Source organism: Sciurus carolinensis, chromosome 1, assembly GCF_902686445.1.
Source record: "Sciurus carolinensis chromosome 1, mSciCar1.2, whole genome shotgun sequence".
In the NCBI taxonomy this organism is placed as follows: Eukaryota; Metazoa; Chordata; class Mammalia; order Rodentia; family Sciuridae; genus Sciurus; species Sciurus carolinensis.
The window spans coordinates 37,191,206-37,213,109 of NC_062213.1; the positions used below are offsets into that span (position 1 = coordinate 37,191,206).

The 21,904-nt window shown below is 42.1% G+C and overlaps 1 protein-coding gene across 5 annotated transcripts in view; it reads right to left on the reverse strand.

The window, feature by feature from the left end:
* Positions 1–2,597: 2,597 nt before the first annotated feature.
* Grhl2 (grainyhead like transcription factor 2) overlaps positions 2,598–21,904 on the reverse strand; it is a 147,677-nt gene continuing 128,370 nt past the window's right edge. For 4 of the 5 annotated variants that reach the window (XM_047544898.1, XM_047544889.1, XM_047544907.1 and 1 more), the window contains exons 14-16: positions 20,647–20,732; positions 7,240–7,304; positions 2,598–5,189 (exon numbers count right to left, since the gene is read on the reverse strand). In XM_047544898.1, coding sequence (XP_047400854.1) covers positions 5,075–5,189; positions 7,240–7,304; positions 20,647–20,732 — 266 coding nt within the window. In that variant the 3' untranslated portion in view covers positions 2,598–5,074. Of the gene's footprint in view, positions 5,190–7,239; positions 7,305–18,153; positions 18,647–20,646; positions 20,733–21,904 lie in introns of those variants that run through there. The other variant, XM_047544920.1, reaches the window with a different exon arrangement.

Consider the following 21,904-nt stretch of genomic DNA (forward strand, 5'->3'; position numbering starts at 1 on the left):
AGGTCCTGGGAATTTACCATACTGGGTGCTCATGTGTAATACACAGCCCAAGACATCCCTGGGGATGCAAACAATGATGGTAGTGTACAGCTAAGTCACAGGTTCAGTTCAGCATGACCAGGGCCTCAAGGAGACTTACTTCATGACTTTCCTCAGTGCTATTCCAGGAATTGGCTGGCATTTTAGAGTTCCCTATAAGAAACGATGAGGAGTTCAAAACATGGGGCACCTGGGCCTGCCAACCTCAACCTTTAATACATTTTCAACTCATTCACCAGTACTCCATGCTCTTAAAGACAGGGAGGTCGATGGACTCTCTCTCCCTCTTTCTCAAGACATATCTTTCCAATAGCAGCATGTAAATCACTTCATTGGGCTGATTGAGTATTCAATAGTGTTATGATTTAGATGTGATCCCACAAAAGCTCATGTGTGAGCTCAGGTTTGGAGGAGAAATGATTGGGTTATAGCCTTAATCCAACCATAAATTAATCCCTCATGGAATTAACTGAGTGGTAACTCAGGAGGGAGGTGGGGTATGGCTGGAGGAAGTGGTTCATTGGGGGTGTGGCTATGGGGTGTATATTTTGTATGTGGAGAGTAAAGACTCTCTTTGCTTTCTGATCACCATGTGAGTTGCTTCCCTCCACCACCTTCTTCTGTTATGATGTTCTGCTTTACCTTGAGCCCCAAGGAATGGAGCTGACCTTCTATGAACTAAGACCTCTGAAACCATGAGCCCTCAAATAAACTTCTCCTCTACAATTGTGCTGGTCAGATTCTTTGGTCATAGCAGCAAAAAAGCTGACTAAAATGAATGGTGACCCCAAAGAGGATCAAGCACTATAGTCTTGGAGCTGTGGGGATGGGTGGGGGAGTTATTAGCAAAGTAGTAGGAAACCAAGTTCACAGTTCAGCTGGTATTTTCTATCCAGTCTTAAAAACAGGTGCAAAGTAGCTAACATTTCTGCCCAATGGCAGAGTAGAAGTCAAGTTCTTTTCTGAGTGATACATGAGTAGCATTTGCTGCTCAGTAAAAACAGAGGTGAAGTTCATCTTTGCTGTCTTTTCACCATGCTCTTCTCTTTGGATGCTTCTGGCTGATCACAGGACCCCAGTACCTTGCCTCAAATTCCTGAGTCTCTAAAATTAACCTGTGTACCCATGTAGAGGAACTTAGAAAGAAATGGATGAAGGATTCCTAGGGACAAAGGGTATTATGGTACCAAGGTGATAGTCCAGGAAACTCACCTAGGGAATGTCCTGGTCCAGGAAGATGGGTGGGGAGTGGTATACATGACCCAGGGAGAAAACTGCCTCTGGGGAGGGTGGAGACCACTTACATCCCCAAAATCTCAGACGGAGGTGGAGAGCATTTAGACCGCCTAATGAAGTGGTGAAACCCCAGCTCATTGGCCCATTTCTAATCTCACGATCTCTTTAGAAGGGTATTCAATCAACAGTCCCCACCCCAGCTTCCTCTGCTATGCCCCTGATCCAAACATAGAGGTTGCTAGAGATGGCATGGGTTGAAATCCATCAGGGAGATATTCTTGGAGGCCAATTTTTAGCCAAGATTTGAAAGCTGAGGACATGGATACTTAGACAGATGAGACATGAGGAAAAACAAAGATGTGTTACATTTTTGGAACAGAGATGCTTTTGGGAGATCATTGTGAATAATGGCTGAAGGAATGTGCATAGTGGTCACCAAGGAAAACCCAATATATATGGGAAAGGTGCTTTGAGGTATGGATTCTGGGCAAGGGAGGGTCGTGATGTGATTGAGTTTGAGCCACATGGTTTAAGCCTCTGTACAAAAAGTCTGGTTGGATGAACTAAAGAAGCAGGTAGCTTCCGTGGGAAGTTAACAGAGGACAGCGAATGACAGAACCTACTCCAGGTCAATCGCCCTGGGGACCTGCCCTTCCCATCGAAGACCTCTTGATGTCTTTCACAGCCCTCTCCTTCAACCCTGGGGTGGGACAGCTCAGAGAAACGTCAAGAGCACAAGCCTGCTCTGTTGAAGTTCAAGACCTAAAGGTGCTAGGAGCCAAGAACTTTCCCAGGTCACACAGTGACTTCTTTCCAATCAGGCAGAGAGCCCCGACACTCCTCAGAGAAAACACGAGACCCTGTTGTTTTACTCTTATGTTATGAATATTTATTTTCTTCTTAAAAATGTACAAAAAATAAAATAACTGTATTTATAGTTTATAGATTCCCCCTCTCCCATTTACAAAACTATTAAGTTACATTTACCTTTTTTTTTTTTAACATTGGAGCAAATTGTACATAAGACAGTCTCCCTTGCTTGTCTTTAAGAAAGGGCCATTCTTAGAATTTGGCACAAACCCTCTATTTTGGTTGCATCTTCATGATTTTAAATAAGAAGAAAAATAAACATTTGATTCATTTCACACTTCCCAAGGTTCTGGACTGGGATATGCCTTAGTCTTTCAGGAACCAATTCTAAGATGACACCTGACTTCATTTTTCTGTTGGTCCCAATTTCCAAACACTGGTAAATTCTAAACAATTTGGGATGCTTAAGGAAAAACACTTGTTTCACAAGTCCTCATCTTTTATGAATTACAAAAAAAAAAAGAAGCTTATTTATTTGGGTATGATTACGGGAACAGAAAAAAAGAGGAGGCAAGTTTTCCTATCTTTCTGGAGTGTTTCTGCTTGGGAAACGTGCTCATCAAAGCTCTGCTTACACAGTGAGGCTGACATGGAAGCTAACGACCAGTCACTCTGAGAATGCAGAGGGAGGTGGTCAGATGGGACCTGACGTGCCACACCACTCTTTGGTGACACTGGTCTCATATCTTTAGCCTGGCCACCCTAGTGACTGCTCAGGGACTTAGGACAAATTCAAAGCCTTTCTAATTCATTTTCTGTCTAGAATGAGACCAGTAAACAGGGGCTGGAGAGAGGAGGGTGTGTAGCCTGTCAGGTGCCACAGATTTGGCCTTTTCCCTACTCTGGCGTTCTATGCTCAACCATCAGTCCTGCCAATCATGCTGGAAATGATTCCTAACCCCAAGGAGCATGGCAAGTGCATAGTACACCGTGTATTTCCAATGCTGAATCTGTTCATCTCAGAACAGAGCCCCATTAATACCCAGGATGGTCCCTAAGCTTCAGGTCCAGTATGTGGCAGCTGGAGTGTATGTAGGATGAGGGAACAGAATGGAGCAGAGCTGAACCCAGCATGCAAACCTTTGGCACCACTGGGATGGGTAACATGTCCAGGAGACACACGATAAGGTGCCCCCTTAACACCCCTGGGATCCTCTTGGGCATGTCGTCTGCTCTCCACTCCATTCCATTCCTCTGCAGCCTCAAGGAGCAATAGCTGGGCTACAGGCAGCTCGCCCTCCTGCTCTGGGCCTCAGAGGCATGAGGGGAGAGGGCAGGAGCACTGAGCATGGGACCTGCAGGTAAGACGTCAAAGTGCTTTACGAACAAATCTGAACCTTTATGCGGAGTTTGTCCTACATCTGGGCCTTGGGTGTGGCTACAAAATCTAGTGCTTCAGCCTACAAACCCATAAACCCCTACCCGTGCCCTCTAAGAGAAGAGTGGCCCACAGCAATGCATCCTTCTTGGATGCTTGGGTTCAAGCTCTGGTCTTTCTCCTCTTCACCTCCCACGGCACGTGCAGAGGGGACAAGGCCTCCTCTCTCCCAGTCTCCTCCTGAGGCTGGCATCAGAAGAGCCAGGGTTCCTGGGGCTTTCTTGCTAACTCACTCAGTTCCTCAAAAACTCACACCTAGAAGCAGTGGCAGATAATCCCTCCCATTCCAGTCTTCAGGCACAGGAGGAAGCCCGGGCCTGCAATTCAGAGCTGAGCTGTTGGCACGACTCTCAGCACTGCAGTTGGGCTTTTAAAGGGGCCACTTGAGATGAAGGACATGCTTGTAAACTGTGAGGCACTACATAGTGTCCGGGAGTCTTAGGATGGCCAAGGAGCTTTGCAGCAGGTTCCAGTGACGGGGCCCTATGAAAACCCCTGCACAGTCTCTCCACAAAGCTCAGGCTGTGCCCATACCAAAGCCAGAGAAGTTAGGACCTCAGACAGTATGGTCTTTCCTGCAAGAGAGCTCAAAGGAAGAGTCCAGCACAGCATATTGGCATGAGACAAACACTGTGGCCTCGAGGGAAAGTGATGCCCACAGACAGGGCGCTCTCTTTGGGGATAGGGAACAAGTCTCCCCAGACGTGCCCAGTGGAATATCCATCTTGGTACTGGGCATAGTCACAAATACCTCAAAGGCCCTAGCCCAGCATGCGTCAACAGGTGCAGAGGCAGAAAGCTCTGAGTCTCGGGGTGTGTGCCTCTCCTAGGCCGGTGGCATTAAACATGCCCACACACCACAGGTAAAATATATTATTGCAATATTATAAACAATATGTACATGGCCGTCTGGCATATTGTCTGTGTTCCTTCCCCCCTACATGGTAGCTGAATGTCCTCTGGGATAAGGCCCAGTGGTCACTTGCTGGGATCCCCTGGAGGTGTTTAGCAAGATGGCCTTCCCCAGAGCAACCTAAGGGTTTTTAACCAGGGAGAGGGCATCCTTCTCTTAGCCCACCTGTGACTACTTCATCAAGAAGGAGCTCACTTTGTCCAGTCACTCCAGAGATGTAGAGGAGAGAAAGAAGGAGCAAGGACTTTTCAGACTCTTTGGGATGAGTGGACAGGTTGTGTTTCTCTTGAAAGGGGACTCTGGACGGTCTCATATGGAGCCAGCAGTGACCTGTAGAGTCCCAGTGGGCCTGAACTCCAGGCTCTGGAAAAAGGTGGGCAATAAATAAGGACCCACAGGCCCAAGGCAGCTTCGTGAGGGGCGCAGGCTTCAGCCATACAGGGTGAGCTGGTGGATGGGTCCAGCACTCTGACAATCAGCGGAGACTTTGGCCTCGCCCGGCTTCCCAGCGCAGTCTTGTAACAGCAGGTACGAGATGGGTGAGATGGGCCTCTGGGTTCTGGGGCAGCAGGGGGCCCCATCTCTCCCAGGGAGGAACATGCCGAGAGCTCCTGCCAAGGGGACACTGAGCTCAGAGCTCAGATCTCCATGAGTGTGATCTTGAAGCCTTCCACCATGCTCTCCATGTTGAGGATGAAGGTGTCCTCGTTGGAGTAGTGCTCAATGATGTTGTCATCCATGTTCACCAAGATGCTGCCAAGGGGACGGGGGTGGGGTAGGAAACAGACACTGTGAACAGCGGGCTCAGCGTAAGGGTGAGCTGCAGGCTGGGGGCTCTCTTAGCCTTTCTTTTGCAAAGGAGGCTGAGAGGGGTGGAAGAGAGAGAGGACAAGGCCAGGAAAGACCCTCATTTTCTTTTGTTTCCCCACAACCCTGTTTGAGGAAAGCAAAACCTCAATTTCTTAGAATGATCCTCATGGTTCCTTATTAACCAGGACCTGGTAGAGTATTGAGTGCAATTCAGTCCAGTCCTCCTGCTTGACAGATTACTAAAGTAAGGCTCAGAGAACTTAGCAGCGACAGAAGTCACAGAGTTAGCTACAGACCGAACCCCAACCTGAATAACTAGACTTCCTATCTATTTTCATTAAGCCATATGGCCTCTGCTCTTAGCAAGCAAAGAAAAATAAACATACGCAGCTGCCCTTTGTTGAATACCTAACATGTGTCTGTGTATCAGAGATCTCCTATTTAATAGTCATGGCAACCTAAAAGGTAGGTTTTATCATTACCACTTGCAAAGGAGAAACTGAGCTCAGTGAGGGGCAACCATTTCCCCAACTTCATCCCCCTGGTGCATGGCTATCCTAGATTTTGAAATTCGCTTTGCCTCATTCAGAATCTCTTACTTCACCTCATGTGACTTAGTCCTTGGCAAACTACCCCTGGTGGATTTAGTTCTAAGAAAACAAACAACTTCCAGAGTCTATCCATGATTTAGAAGTCCTTAAGTCAGTCTCATTTTTGGAAGTCAGACAGATCTTAGTCTGAGAATGAACCATGGACTCTATTATTTTGCAGCTAGGTGTCATCAGAAAAGCTGTTTAGACTTTTGAAGTCTCCATTTATTCTTTTGCAAAAATAAAGAACCATCCAGTTATAGAAGGTCGTTGATGGAATACAAGCATTTAGCTCAGGGTCATAAGCACACTCTGTTACTATCAGCAGCACAAACATCTGCACTGAGGATTTCTGCACAGCAGTAGGACTTGAAATACCACTCAGAGGAATATACCCAGTCTATTGCATTGACCTCAGACAGAATTATAATGTACTTTTGTGAGCTTTCCAATGAAAGTTCAAGTTGAAGGGGTTTCCTGCTTGACTCCCAATAAGCCAGAGCTCTATCACTCAGAAAGCCTGAGAATTCCACATTATCCATTTCCTTTATGAAAGAGGCCTAGAAAAGAATTTAAAGATCTATTTCCTGCTTTCATAGGAAAATAGCTGCAAGAATAGAGTCAGTGGGGATTAAATCCTGTGGCCACTACTCTTAAGACTTCATACAGAGGAAGCCCCAGGAGGGACTCCAAAGTGATAGATAGCAGAATGTGGATACTCATAGGCACCTGAGCTTTGAGCCACAGACCTGGGTTCAAATCTGTATTCTACTTACTGAAGATGAGACCCAGGGCAAGATGCTTTAGAAGCACCTGGCTTAGTTTCCTCAACAGTAAACTAGAGGTGATAATATATTTCTACCTCAGAATAGCAAAGAGTAAACAGAGGAATGCATTGTAAAGCACTTAGCAGAGGACCCAGAACCTACTGCACGCCCAATAATAAGAACTATGGATTTGAACATCAAGAACAAGCAGGTCCAAGGATGCTTTGAGAACATTTTGTTAATAATTACCTTGGAAAATTTCCCTATGTCCTGGACCACTTTTTGTTCCCAGCCTGAAACCAACCCTGAGAGCCATATGTGACTTCACTCTTCTCAGAAGGATGACTCTGTGGTTCTCCCAGTGTCCTTGCCTCCTCCAGACCCCTCTAGTCCACCTGCTAATCCTGCCATTGGAGTAGGGCATCTCGGCTACCATCATGACCCTGCGATCTCTTCCTCCCTTGTGAAAGATCTTTGACATGCACTGCACTTGCAGGCCGCTCTGCAGTCCTTTAGAAGGACACCATTTTTATAAAAGATGGATAACAAGTAACAAAAGATAAGAGCCATTTTAAAAAATGCATCATGCAGACTTGTCTGATGTGCAAGTTCATTTAAGTTCAGTTTCTTTCTTACCCTTTTTTGCTTTTCTTGTACAGCTTTGCTATCTTCTCCACGGGCAGCCCGTACTTCTCAGAGATCTATAACACCAACAAGAAGAGAGATGAAGTGGAGCGTGAGTGGAAGCAAGGGAAGAGGCTCCAACTTCCCTCTCTTGGACATTTTCCTGAGCACAGCATGGTCTTGACTCATGAGTTAAATCCTCTGAACACTCATAAGTTCTCCATTTGAACAGACCTTAATTATTCAATGAAAGGTTCGGCCACCTGGAGTTTGAATCAATGATAAAAGTGGCATTTCAGATCAGTCAGGAAAAGATGGGATCTAATCACTATGCTGGATTAGGTAGATAGCCATACAGAAAAAAAAGTAAAACAAGTTAACTTTGACTCTTTCTTTATTCCTTATATCAAAATAAATTTCAAGTGGATCAAAGATTTATATATGAAACACAAAACCATAAAATCAGGAGTAAATTCTTTATGTAATTATCATCTTAAAGTAAGGAAGTTTTTTTCTAAATGAGACCTGAAACCTGGGGGAAAAAAGTTAAAAGTTTAAAAAGCAACAGAATTTTAAATACCTGTATATAAAAATCACTGTAAAACAACTGATAGTGACAGATGCAGAACCAATATTAAGTTAAAAAGAACTGCAAATCAAGAAAAAATAAATAAACTAACAATTCAATGGGAAAAAAAGAAAATAATGTGAACAACTCAGAAAAGCAGTTCATAGAAGAAAAATATAACCAGACAATAAACTTACGAAAAAATGCAACACTGCCCTCACAATTTACAATTTTTGAATTAAAGCAATAGTAGGATACTATTTTTAATTTATCAGACTAACAAAAATGAAAAAAACAATTAGTAATACAGTAATGGGAAAGAAATGTGGCAGAAACTATCAAAAATTTATATGCATATATCCTTTGACTCATATGTTCCATATCTAATAATCTGATCTAAGAAATACATGCAGAAGTATGCAAAGATTTTCAAAAAAATCATTGTCTATAATGGAGAAAACTGCATATAACAAATATTCATTAAGCATTTTGATATTTTCACAATTGAAAACTGCAGTCATTAAAAAACAGGGAAAGTTTTCATATTTTAAAAAATATCCATAACATATTTAATTGAGAGATAAACAAGTTGCAAAACAATATCTATTGTGAAATTCTGTTTGTATTTTAAAAGATATATATTGAGAGAGATAGAGATTTAGATACAGATTTATTATTTAAAGGCCCCACCAATCTACTTACAGTGGCTACCATTGAAAACTAGACAGAAATCTGTGCTTTGTACAGGTCTGTACTGTTTATTTTCACAATCATTATGTCACTTTTATAAATACCAAGTAGTAATTGAGAGATGGATTCTGGGAAGACCTGTCCCAAATACCTGCCATGTCCTTTCCTCTCCCCCAGTGTCCAGTGGGGCTCAGAGATAGTTGAGGCAGGTGAGCACTGGGACTTAATTAGTGGAAAGTCTCCCAGAGTCTAAAAAAAGAGGCTGAAGAACTCTAGGAGGAACTTTAGATTATGTAGAGGGAAATGAAATGGGGGGGGTATGAAAATGGTGGAATGAGATGGACATCGTTACCCTACGCACATGTACAATTACACAAATGGTATGAATCTACATTGTGCACAGTCATACAAACAAAATGATGTACCCCATTTGTGTACAATGAATCAAAATGCAGTCTGTAAAAAATAAAAATTTTTTAAAAATCTGAAAGAAAAAAGAAAGAAAAGAAAATTTAGACTACTTTGGATCTTGGGAAGAGCTTATTCTCCAGAGAATCACAGGTTCCCACTCTTCCCAGCGTGTAGAATGAACTTCCTCCCCCGCAATATACATAGAAGGAGCAGAATAGCTGGCAGAGGGCTGGGGGAGAGCAGAGAAGTGGACTATCAGCACCCCTGCCTGATACACACAATTGATATGTCACTGATGAGGTTCCCCCACAGCCACACCTAAGCCCAAATGAGTCAAGTGTGAAGAAGAGCACATCCAAGTGAGCCCTGTAGGCAGTGAAGAAAATCCACAAAACTTATGTAGGAGGCATCCATTTGAGAACAACATAAAAGCGTACTTAAGAAGACTACGGAAGAACAGTTAGGAAGAACGCCTATGAAGTACACGTGTGCAAAAATTCCAATCTAAAAATATGATCAGTGAATTAAAATATTTAAAACTTCAGGAAATAAATTGAAGGCTAGGTGGTAAGTTCAACAAACCAAATATTGTTAGGAAAAATCAAGTTAAAAATAATCTCAAAATGCGAAACAGAAATAGACAGAAATCATGAAGGAAAAGAGACTTGAAGAATAGTCATCTACAATATGAAAATCATCTTAGAGAAGAAACAGATGGAAAGGAGGAAATAGTTAAACAAATAATAGAAGAGAGACCCATGTTTCTGGATAAAAGTTGTGGTGGGGGGAGGTCTCCTGAATGCCAGGGGAGATCAGTGAGAAAAGATTCAGACATCTGGTCACTCTGAAAAGAAAACTTTCTAGAACCTTCCAAATGGAGAGAAAAAGTTACCAAAAGATAAACCTAGCTTCACTCTTCTAATTGGCAACACTAGAAACTAAAGGACATTGGAATAATCCCAAAGACTACAGCAAAGGAAAAAAAAAAAACAAAACAAAACCAGGAAGGACTTCCCCCTATGACTTCCTCCTAAGAATATCACCTATGAAGCCATCCCTCACTTATTAAGGTGAAAGAACGATCTTCAAGAAGTGCAAGGATTCTGAGAGTGTTCCACCCAGACATTTCAATTGAGGAAAATACAAAATAACTCTATCTGAACAGAAATACATCAGACTTCAAAGTAGATAAAGGGGGAGAAAGCAAGAAATCAGTGTTGTGCCATGAACTTTAGTTACCCAGACTTAGAATGTGAAATACGAGTGCTAAATAAGGGTTCTTGAAGTAAGAAGGACACAATGCATAGAAAAATCTAACCATTTCCCAGATAAAAAGTATTAAACCAATTTTGGCAAAATCTAGGAAGTTGGGAATTTGTGGAGACAGTGGAGCCATTTCTGTGGGCTCATCTTGTCAGTGGGTAGGAAAAGGGAGAAATGAAAGCTCTAAAAGTTTCGTGGAGAGAGTTGGGTCTTGGTGTAGAAAAGAGTTGGAATTTCATTTTCAAATAAAAGAAATAAGGAAAAGGGATTGAAACAATTTAGGAAAAGTGGGGGGAAACTTTTAAGTCAGAAAAAGGCAAAAACCCAAAAATTCATCTGACTGCAAAATGAGAAAGTAAAAGGAAACCACAACATGAAAAGTAAATAAATGAACAAAAAGATGGAAGGAATAAAATCAAATACTTTGGTCATTACACCAAATGAAAACAAACTTCATTTGTCCAGTAAAAGCCAGAATGTGTGAGTATGTGAAAAAAGAAAAAAATAATAAATAAAGGGAAGAAGAATAAAAAGACCAATTGCATGCTGTTTGAAAGGAAGCCATGAAATAAAATGTGATAAAGTCAAGGTGGATGAACAGCCACAGCAAACGAAAGCCAGTGAAGAAAGTGGGAGGAAGGAGATTAAAATTAGACAAAATGTAAGGTAAGGCTGATGAGGTAGGAAGGGGCATGATGTAGCAACAAAAAACACAGTCTGTGGGAAAAGTTCAGCAATCATGAAACTTTCTATATCCAACAGCATAGCATTGAAGCCAAAACTGCAACAGATGTAGAGCAAGTTGTAAAATATACAATTAAGTAGGGAAACTTCTTTTCTATAGTTCTTTTAGAATTGGATTATGATTCAATAAAATGGAAATAAAATTTTTTAAAATTATCAGAAATGTCTACCCTCTGGGGGATACTATTACATGACTGTGTTGGTCAGTTTTGGGTCGCTGTGGCCAAAATACTTGACAAGAACAATTTAGAGGAGAAAAAGTTTGTTTGAGTTTCGTGGTTTCAGAGGTTCAGTCCGTGGTCAGTGGACGTCATTGCTCTGAGCCTGAGGTAAGGCAGGCAGAAGGGCTTGGCAGAGGAAAACTCAGCTCATGGCAGCCAGGAAGCAGCGAAAGCCAGAGAGAAGAAGGAGTCAGGGTCAGATATAGTCCAAGGCCACACAGCCAGTGACCTACCTACTCCAGCCATGCCCTGACAGCCTAGTAGTTCATTCAATTACTAATCCATCAAAAGGATTAATCCACTCCTGAGTTTATAGCTCTCAGAATCTGAGTTTTTCACCTGTAACATTGCTACACTGCCTAACATGTGAGTTCTTTGGGGGACATTTTTAGATCTGAGCCGTAACAATTACCCTGACTACAGAGCAGCACATCATCTCTTCCTTAGAAACTCAAATCCCTGTAGTAATTGCTCGGGAAGATGTTAAGTCATATCTCCCTAAACTAACACGAAAGAGTTTCTTTTAATATCTCAATGTTTCCACATCTGGTAAGACACTCAATAATGTAGAGTTGACCCGGCTTTCGTCACTCTTCCCCAAAGGTCCCTTTGGAAAAATTTCGATCTCCTTCTCTTTTCCTCTCATGTTGGCCCCTGTACTGTTTATCACATCTCCTGGTGCCCATACTTACACATGCAAATCAAAAGGGACCAGCCAAGGCAAGTTGACTCTGCACCCATAGGGTTTTGAGTGAAGCCTTGTGAAGGGATGAAGGAAGCCCTGGATGTAGACAATTCTCAAGAGTGAACTCACTAGTCATCCATTCCCTGGGGTTCTGGAACCACTCAGTTAACAGAGCTGGTGCATAGGAAATATGTTTGAGAAGAAAGATCAATCTGCTGCCACATTATTTTTGGAGCTATTTCCTTAGCATGGCTGGTCTCAGCCATGGCTTCTTAACCTGAGGTCTACCGGTGACCAAGAGTATGTACATGAACTTGAGTGGGAAAACATATATCCTTATTTCCACTAACTTCAACCTGCGATTTAGCATTTTCCTTCAATCATGACATATAGTAATATTGGCAGTGACTGTGTCTTGTTGCCAATGGAAATCACAGGTATTTTCATGTCATATTAGAATTCTGCAGATATTTCAAAATATTGATTACATTCATCCATCACACTTTGAAATTATACTAGTTATTAGCCCACCATAGACCATGATATTTAATGCATAAGTAAGGAGTACATCTATTCCTATATCACAAACATGCTTTTTATTATTTTGATGACTGTATATCAATGTAATTGGTTTCTTTTACAATCCTATGTTTCTTATTTTATATATTTAAAAACTTATTCTGAAAAGGGTCCATGGATTTCACCAGATTGCCAAAGGCATCCATTTTCTCAAAAAGGTAAGAAGCTCTAAAAAATATATTTTGCTGTATAGAAGGGCTTGCTGTGTGCTCAGAGTCTCTGGAGTTCATGTTATTTGTACCCAATTGGTACTCTGACTTGGTTGGCCTCTAATAGTTGGTTTTTTGAACTTGGGTTAGTGTCCCTTGGAACTCCTTTTTCAATGCAAATGGAAAAATGAAATACAATTTTCTACTCGGCATCAACAGGCATATATATGTGTGTGTGTGTATGTGCGTGTGTGTGTGTGTGTGTGTGTGTGTGTGTGTGTATAAAATCTGTTTGTTCTGAAAGAGAAGCATACTAATTCTTGGGTCTTCTCTTTTCAGAGATTTGACTCTCAGCTCCCCCAAAGCATGAATAAAAATACCTTGAATCACAAATCATTTAATAAGAGTCAAAACTAGACAAAAGGCATATAATGTGCACAATTCCAGCTTCTACTTGGGTCTGCTGACAGCGGCAGCATTCACTGAACATTTACTACATGACCAGCACACAGGCATGAAGAGCTCTGCATCTGTTAATCCTCACACTGTTAGGATGCAATAGGTACTTTCAAGAAAGGGTTTTGTGTCTCAGAAGAGGAAAATGAAGCTTCTAGTCATTAAGGAACTTTCTCAGGTCCCTCAGCTAGTAAGTGTCAGGGATAGGATTTAAAAGGGAACTACCTGGCCGTCTGGCTTCAGATTCTGAACTCTTAGAGAAAATGGGCTTCTGTTAGAACAGTTTGGGAGCAAGATTCATGGACCCTAGCCAGACCCTGGCAAAGCTAAAACAGGTGCCTGCAGAAGGCCAGGTCTGCTTTCCACGTAGTCAACAAAGGCGCTGACAACATGCCACCCTGAGATGACATTCTCTGTCTCCATGCAAGGCAGAGAGGTGTGCTTTGCCAAATTCAGAACCCTGGAAAGAAGTGACACTGTGCAGGAGGTTGTGTGGCAGAAGCTGGTCCTCCATCAGGGGGTTACAGAGGCTTTCTTCTGCCCAGGGCCTGGATGAGATCACCCAGCACCCCTCCCTTTTATGCATGGAAAATGTACTACTGGATAGTTCTTTCATGGGGTGATTAGGAGTGCTTAGATGTTTCCCCCGTTTATTCAAGTAGTCTGAGCTGAGCAAACTTTTAAAATAATTTTTAGAAACCCATTATCAATATGTATAAAGACCCCAAAGACATCCTGAACACCCAGGAGGGTTCTGGATCCTGGATACATCTCATCACTATGTTACTGGTTGTCTCATGACTTATAATTATTAGAAATCGATTTTGTGGAGAATTTCTGCCCAACAACTTTATAATGTGATAGTAGAAGATATACTCCCATCCATTTCGCTAGCATGGAATTCAGCTCACAAAGCCAATTCCTTTCACCTGGAGTTATAAACTGTTCCACATGGACCCATAAATGCACATTAAGAAAGCCAGGGAGTCTTGCTTGCAAACACTTCCCAGGAGGCTACATTTGACCCATCAGGAGCTCCAGGGAGGATAGGTTGTCACCTGCACACACGAAGAACTCACTCAGGTCAATTAAGTGGTGCCAATGAAGCCACAAGTGACCTTTCCCTTTGACTAGCTTCTCGAAGAGAAGCATAGCTTTCACCATAACATTTGTACCACTTTTTTTTTTTGGGGGGGGGTCGGTGCTGGGGAATCGAACCCAGGAACTTGGGTTTGCAAGGCAAGCACTCTACCAACTGAGCTATATCCCCAGCCCTGCATTTCTATCACTTTCTCTGACCCTTTCAGCTTGGAGGAATCAGTCTACCTCTTCAACTCAGTACTCACAGCCATCTCCCACTATGCATGTTTATGTACACTCAGAGAATTTCTGTGGACTACTTGAAGCATCAAGCACATGAGCTCATTTAATTCTTGCACCAAGTCTATATCCCTTTTTATTATCCTCATAATATCTCTCTTATTATTATTCTCATTTCAGAAATGATGGCACTGTGATATCAAGGCATTGTGTAACTTGCTCAAGGTCATATCACTTCTAAGTGGCAGAATCAGGGTCTGAACTCAGCCACAGACTTGTGTGGAATCAACCACCACGCACTATGACTCTTGTTCAAATGCTTACTATTGCCCAATTTTTTTCCTTTAGTCATTGTGAGCATGCCTTGGAATGTTTATTCTCCTTGTAATATTTTCACATATGGACTATCCCTAAGTGGACTTAAGTTGCTTGAGGACTTAAGTTGGCTCCACCATTTGGGGGAGCTGTCAGACCTTGGGAAGCCCCCTCCCCTTCTCAGCCTCTGTTTGCACATCTGGGAAGTGGCAATGACAGTATTTACTGGCCATGCTCACAGGGGTTGTTGTAAGAGTTAAATGAAGTGGTGCTTGTGAAGATCATGCCACCCACAGCACTCAGCATGGTGGCACGTGGTGGCAGACGCTGGTGCAGTCAACAGATATTTATACTCAAGAGTCTGGGGATATACAGCAGACAATAAGAGACACAGCTCCTGACTTCATGAACTTTATATTTTATTGGGGGAAAGAGAAAAAATGAACGTCCAACAAACATTAAAGATGTCAGGCTGAAGTAAACAAAGCAGTAAGAAGACAGAGAGTGATGGAAATGCTATTGATGAAGGTGGTCTGGAAAGGCCCACTGATACTGCCACAATGTGAGCAGAGACCTGAAAGAAGCAAGCCCTGCTGACATGGAAGAAGAGCCCTCATGACAGAGGAGAAGGGAAATGCAAAGGCCCTGAGGTATGAGCGGCTTTGCTGGGCTTGAGGATGAGCAACAGAAGTACAACTCATAATTTATAAAATTATAAAGTCACTCTGAAATGCAAAGAAAAGAAAAGAAAAAAAAAAGGAAAAAATTCACCACCATGACTGTCACCACCAAATTCTTTACTTTAAAATTTTAAGTGTAATTATAACAATAAAGAAGCTAAAGTGAATCATCACCAATGTTACCTGGATGACTTGACTGACGTGATATCAAGCATGCAGATAAAAAAGAAAACTAGTCTATTTTCTCCTCATGATACCAAGCACAAAACTATTCAGTAACATCTGATGGATGTTTTTTTTTTTTTTCCTATCTCAGTATCTAGAGTCTTATGGATAAGGAAGGTTTTTCTGGCAGGTGAAATGAAGGTATGAAATGAAGGTATGAAATGAAGGTTCAAGGCCATTAAATAAGAAGAATCATTCGGTCTGTCCTACAGAAAAAGGACCCCATTTGGCACAGATCAACCAACAGTTCCAACTCTTTTTGTGGTTCAGAGTTCTTTTCAAGACAGAAAGAGGCCCAGTACTCATAAAACTATTTTTTTGAGGTAGGCACTATCCACATTTTCCAGGAAGGAAACCAATGAGTCTAAGATTTCCATAGTCAAGACTCCCCAGTCCTGATCTGAGTCCCCGTCAGCCAAGCTGCCAGATGGATCCACTCTTCCTCCAACTGCTGCTGGGTCTGCCTGTGGCAGGACATTAATCTCATGTGGTGATCTCAAGGAGAAACCCAAAAATATCAACTCTAGGAATAGTGTCTGTTGAGTATAAGAGTACCCCAAATTCTAGATAGCAGAACCACTCCAGCCTATAAAGAGGCTTCCAGAACGTAGGGAGTGTGTGTAGGCTTCAGGAACACAGTCACCTCCCCCAAACCCTTCACGAATCTGCCTGATGTGGCACCTTCTGACTCAAACCTCAGTTCCCACCTGAAGGAAGGGGGGCAAAACTGTACTATTCTCTCCAGATGACTAATCCACATTTCACAATTTCCAATATGCTTTTTAAAATAAAAAAATTATATTATGGCTCTTTATCCTCTAGTATGAATTTTCTTCTACATCTAAGTAACACTTGGCTGAGGATAGGGAATTTGGGGTTCAACTGGAGAGGTAAGAGCAGGATCTCCACAGGAAAGCAATCCAAATCTTTCTGCATTGTCATCAATGCCATTGTCACGAGATAATAGATATCCAGTGTTGGAGTTGTCATTTAATGCCCTCGATGACTCCATTTTATAGATGAGGAAGTTGAGGCCTAACCAACTTTTCTTTCTTTCTTTTTTCTTTTTTGTACTGGGGATTGAACCCAGGTGCACTCAATCAGTGCTTTTTATCTTTTATTTTGAGTCAAGTCTCACTAAGTTGCTTAGGGCCTTGCAAAGTTGCTGAGGCTGGCTTTGAACTTGCGATCCTCCTGCCTCAGCCTCCTGAGCTGCTGGGATTACAGGAGAGCATCACCATGCCTAGCCTAACAAACTTTTTAACTGCTCATTCAGAAAAGGAGTAAAGTAATGTGAAAATTGCTATAAAGCAGGTGTTCCTATTTCAGAAGTAAAGGCAGGTCACAAACACCTACTTCGTACAAGCCATGATTTTACATTTGGAGTTGTGAAGTCTGCTGTCCCCGAAAGACTGTAAGCTCTTTCCTCAACAGAGAAGTAGTTGGCCTTCCTAAACCATCAATGAAGATGAACTAGCCTGGACCCAGGTCAATTCCTAAAATCCACAGGGATAAGGTTACAAAATAGCTTACAGGGCCACTCCTTGGCTTAAAACTGTATTTACACAGATTTGGCTTCACAGGAGTAGGATAAGGGGGCTTATTCTTATTCTAAGTGAATGTACATTTGAGATCTCAGGACAGAATAGACACCAGTTCCCCAGTCAAGGAATACACCAGGTAGTACCTCTCAAACTTTAGTGCGCTTCAATTTAACTAGGGAGTTTATCATCACTGCTATTCTGGGGGCCACCTCCAGAAAATCTGACACTGAAGGTTGTAGTTGGAATTCTGGTATGGCATCTTTGAAATGTACCCTGGAGATTCTGATAGACCCACTCAGGGAAGGAAAGCCCTGGGTCCATAGTAGTGAGAAGGGTCTGTGTCTATGTTCAGGGGAAGCCATTTTCAACCAGTGTCAGGGTTCAAATGATGGCTTGAGGTCAAGTACAATATCTCTTGATTAAACAAACTTACTTAAAAGTTAGGATTTTCTTTTTCTTACTGAGCATTTGTTCTATGCAACTTTGAGTTGTTAAAAATATAAACCTCCCCGCACGATGATATTATTCTGAAACTGGGTTGAAACAACTATGGATCAAAATCATTTTTTTTAAAAAAAGTATGTCTGTTTATAACATGCACAGACATTTTTTCTTGTCATTCTTCCATATATATATCTATTTATATAGATATATATCTATTTATATAGATACATATACATATATATAAAGCCACTATCCACTATTTACCTAGCATTTACATTGCATGAGGTATTATAGTTAACTAGAGATGATTTAAATTAGGTTCTATGCAAGTATCAAGGGACTTGAGCGTTTGTGGAGTTTGGAATTGCAGCAGGTCCTGGAACCAGTCTTGAATGCTGGGGGATGACTATAATTGTACTGTATATATTATCGTATACACACACATATATATTATGTATTCTAATACATGTGTATGTATTTATTATATCATATGGGTATTATATATACACATATATATTATAATATTCAAATGTGTATGGTAAATACCACTGTAATAAAATATTAAACACTAGTGACATCCTGATCCTCAGAGAACTCAGACTCGTTATGCTTTGTTACCCCACCCAGGACCCCAAATAAACTCAGAGTACAAGTACAGTGAGCAGGACCCAGTGTTCTTGAGAATCCTACCATCTTCACGATGCGCTCAAGTCCACACTTCAACAGAGCCTGGGGTTCTCCGTGACCACCCCAACCTGCAGGGTTGCCATGTCACTCCTTTGCAGCTCATTACACATGTCCCAAGGCTCCTGAAGGGGCTCCTCTTGCCAGCACATTTGTGCAACTCAGGAAGCACGGAAATAGCTTGTGTCGGTGCTTTCACGAAACCTTTTCTTTCTGGACTTAAAGGAGAGGTGAAGTCTGAATTGCCCTGAGGGATCTGACCAGAGTCGGCCTAGGAAACCTGACTTCTCCATGGTTTACAGGGTCAACCAGGTATCGCCTCCATCATCTGTCCCTGAGTCTAACCAAAGCAAGGCAGGTATGATGAGCTCCTCCTACAATGGATGGAGAGCCAGATGCCTCTGTGATGGGGAGTGTCCGCAGAGGTGCTGGGCTGCAGTTCTGGTGGGAGTGGAGGTGACATTTAGTTCCTCTCTGGTCCAGTGAGATCACATCTACAGAACACTTATAAAACCGCCCAGATGTTATAGAAGGAAAAGAAAAGACCAAGAACAAAGGCAGGATCAAGGCACACCAGATCCACTCCCAACTGGTCTAGATCAGTGGTTCCCACACCTAGCTCAGCTCCGAATGCCTGAGGAGCTTGTTAAAATAGATTCCTAATCCCCAGGCCCCCACCCCACTCCACCTCCCTTTCAGCAGAATCAGAGTTTCCAGGATCAACAATACAAGTTTGAAACAAATGTTTTGGAAACGGATACACTGCTGTCCTAGGAAGTCAGTTTCAACAATGTGGTCTTTGAAAAACCAGGCTGAAGTATGAAATTGTCCAAAGTGGCCCAGAGAGGTCTGAATATTTTATGGGCTTTTCTGGCTCTTTAACCTATTATCTAGCAATTTTAGGGTCATCTTTAAAATCTTGGTTCATTTGAAGATATAGATCCATTCATTTCTGTTTTTGTTTTTCTTTTATGTGAAGTAGAGTCAGTAACACAAATTTTATTCCAAAGAAAAATCCTGTGGAACAGAAAAAAACCACCACGCTCTCCATAAGTGTTTTTTGGGAGTGGTCCTTGCTGCCCTGTTTAGGATTGGGTGCAGATCTGCTAACAGTGCCTCATGGAGGCACAGCACAGCATCTCCACTGGTAACTTTCCTAAGTATTAATCTAAAAAAATTTCTGATGAACAACAAATACTAAATACATATATCACACAATTCATAATGCTAACCACTTAGAAATCACAATTCAGTGACATTTCTGTTCACTCACAATATTATAAAACCATCATCTCTCTTTAAGTCTCAAACTTAAAGAGAAACTCATCAAATTGTCCCTCCATCTCCTGCTTCCAGCTCCTACCAACCACTAACCTGCCTGCTCTCTCTAGGGATTTGATTACTTTGGATATTATCTATAAATTGAATCATACAATATTTGGCTTTCTGTGTCTAGTTTAGCAATCCCACTCAGAATATACCCCAAAGAATTATAAACAGGGGCTCATGCAAAAACTTGTCCATGAATTTTCAAAGCAGCATTGTTGGCCATAACCAAAAGCGGAAAAAAATCCAGTGTCTATCAACTGATAGATTGAAAACAAAATGTGGCATATACATAGCATGGAAATTTATTGATCTATTAGAAAACCAAGCTCAGGTTTATGCTATCACATGGATGGACATTGAAAAAAGTGCTAAATAAAAGAAATCAGTCACAAAAGTCCACATTGTATGATTTCACTCATAGGATTTTTAACGATTATGGTCCCATAATCCAAGATGTTATTCCAGTGCAACAGTTTTCCAGAACAACCAACAATTTTAGATTGTGTTGCAAGCCATCCTGGTATTTCCATCAGTATTAAAAAACTTGGATCTTTTACAACTCAGTCGTACAGGGTGGGGGACTGATGGGGGGTTAGAACTTAAAATCAAATCACAGTTTGGTGGTTAATATGTGGTTAAACTGAAGGTAACTTTTCCTGGGTTCAAGATGACTAACACTAGCCTAAATCAGGGAGAAAGGGGAAGAATCATACCACAAATCACTATAATCCTGCAATATTTTTTTCCTTAGGCAAGAGGTCATATTTTTATTTTGGACTGCACTACCATAGCTAACAGGACACTTAGTTGTTCTGTTGTGCAAATATTTGGAAGCTAACTGTACCAAATTTGGTTTCATACAAAGAGACAAATGAAAACTCCGTTTAACCTTCCTCCACACATCTTTCTGTGATTAGGGAATTGGCAGTTTTTCAAAATTCCCATCTTATGATGCTAATAAGTAACAACATATAGACATCAGTGTCTCCACAGATCTCAGTTTTTCATTTTTCTCCATAAGTCTCATTCTGGAGCCATCTTGGTGGCTCCATTCTAATAACTGGGTTTAGCCAAGGAGCATTGGTCTCCTGGGAAAGGGGTTCTTAACTTACCGCATCCATCAGGCCCTTCACTGTGGGAGATTTCAGCATCAAAGCATCAAACACGTCATCTGTCTCCTTCCTCACATACAAGAGCACTGGAAGAGAAGGGACAAGAGCTGTGTGATTGAAGGGGGCCCTGCTTCCTGTCATACAGGCATCTCAGGCAGATATCACCTGATGAGCTTGGACCCCAGACCAGATGATATGTAAGGGACACTGCGACATCTACACAGATGCCCTGTGGCTAGGAACTTCTAAGGAGTGAATCATTGACATAAATGGACACCCTGGTAATACCTACCATGCTGTCAGTTTCTCTGACACATATATTCACACTTGAATTTCTCAAGATGCATATGTGATCTTTTTATGACATCTTTCCTGCAATGTTTTTTCTTCTAACTGCTGACTTGTTCGTTCAACAAATATTACTGAACAACCCCCAGGACCACTAGGCCCTGTGCACTAGGAGTTGAAGTTATAGCAAAAGCTGAGTCCTAGTCCCTGCCCTTAGGGAGTTCAGTGTCCATTTGGAGAGGCAGAGAAGTAAGCTAGACAGAGTCTAGGGTGCTTTACAGCCAGAACTTGCCAGGGTGAGGGTGGGGCCAAGCTCAGAGAGGTTGACCTTGAAGGAGAGATCTGAGTCAGAAAGATTGTGGGGGCTTCAGTGCTGGCAAGTGATGTAGGGGGGAGGGAGTGGGGACTGAGGATTCCAGGCAGATGACCAACACATGCACAGGTCCTGGAGGGTGGTGGGGAACCATCAGCGGAGGGAGGCGCTCAGGATGTGAAGCAGCATGGATCTGGGTTTGAGCAGATCCCATGCCCACTTTGACGAACTCAGAGGTAAATGCATGTGTCAAAGCATCTTACAGCCTGGTAGGTGTTACCAGGGTATCCGTTATGTCATTGAATCACTTGTTAGAAGTTCCTAGCTACAGGACATGTTTGTAGATGTCTCAGTCACACTTGCACATCATCTGGGCCAGGAGTCCAAGCTATGGGTCTGGTCACATAACCTAGCTTTTCTCTATAAGAGGAATGCATATGGTTGCCACGAGGGGGTTCATGAAATAAGGTCCACGTGGCACGCTTTAGTGCAGCACTGGTACAGGGCCAACACTTAGTCCTCAACCCAGAAAAGCTATTAGGAAGCAACTGTGGTTCTAGTTCTCTCACTGAAGTAGAATGCAGCTTTTCTCCTCCTTTCTCTTTAAAATAAGAGAATAAGGGATGGTAGGGACCCCAGGTATTCTTAAGATGTGCA